Below are 425 nucleotides of genomic sequence, written 5' to 3'. Positions count from 1 at the left end.
TATTTCTTTAACTGCAATATCTTCACAATTCCTGGTAGAACATTTCCTGTTGAGATACTCTACACGAAGCAGCCAGAAAGTGATTATCTAGATGCAGCACTGATCACAGTTCTGCAGATTCACTTAACAGAACCTGAAGGAGACATTCTTCTTTTCTTGACTGGTCAGGAAGAGATTGATCATGCTTGTCAGTCTCTTTATGAGAGAATGAAGGGCCTGGATAAGAATGTGCCTGAACTGATTATCTTACCTGTATACAGTGCTCTTCCAAGTGAAATGCAATCGAGAATTTTTGAGCCGGCTCCACCCTGTAAGAGAAAAGTTATTGTAGCTACTAATATTGCAGAGGCTTCTTTGACAATTGATGGAATATTTTATGTAATTGACCCTGGGTTTGCTAAGCAAAATGTGTATAACCCTAAACA

The 425-nt window shown here is 38.8% G+C and overlaps 1 protein-coding gene across 1 annotated transcript; it reads left to right on the top strand.

Moving 5' to 3' along the window:
- Window positions 1–6: 6 nt before the first annotated feature.
- On the top strand, window positions 7–420 carry LOC110034237 (probable pre-mRNA-splicing factor ATP-dependent RNA helicase DEAH5; the record flags this gene model as incomplete). The annotated part of the gene is made up of 1 exon (XM_020738519.1): window positions 7–420. A coding segment is annotated over one exon (414 nt), but the record flags the coding sequence as incomplete, so codon positions are not given.
- Between the last annotated feature and the right edge of the window lie 5 nt (window positions 421–425).

The sequence above is a fragment of the Phalaenopsis equestris genome, unplaced genomic scaffold (genome assembly GCF_001263595.1).
Source record: "Phalaenopsis equestris unplaced genomic scaffold, ASM126359v1 Scaffold176577, whole genome shotgun sequence".
Classification (NCBI taxonomy): Eukaryota; Viridiplantae; Streptophyta; class Magnoliopsida; order Asparagales; family Orchidaceae; genus Phalaenopsis; species Phalaenopsis equestris.
The sequence above is the reverse complement of the archived record's forward strand: the minus strand, read 5'-3'. Positions and strand labels throughout refer to the sequence as shown.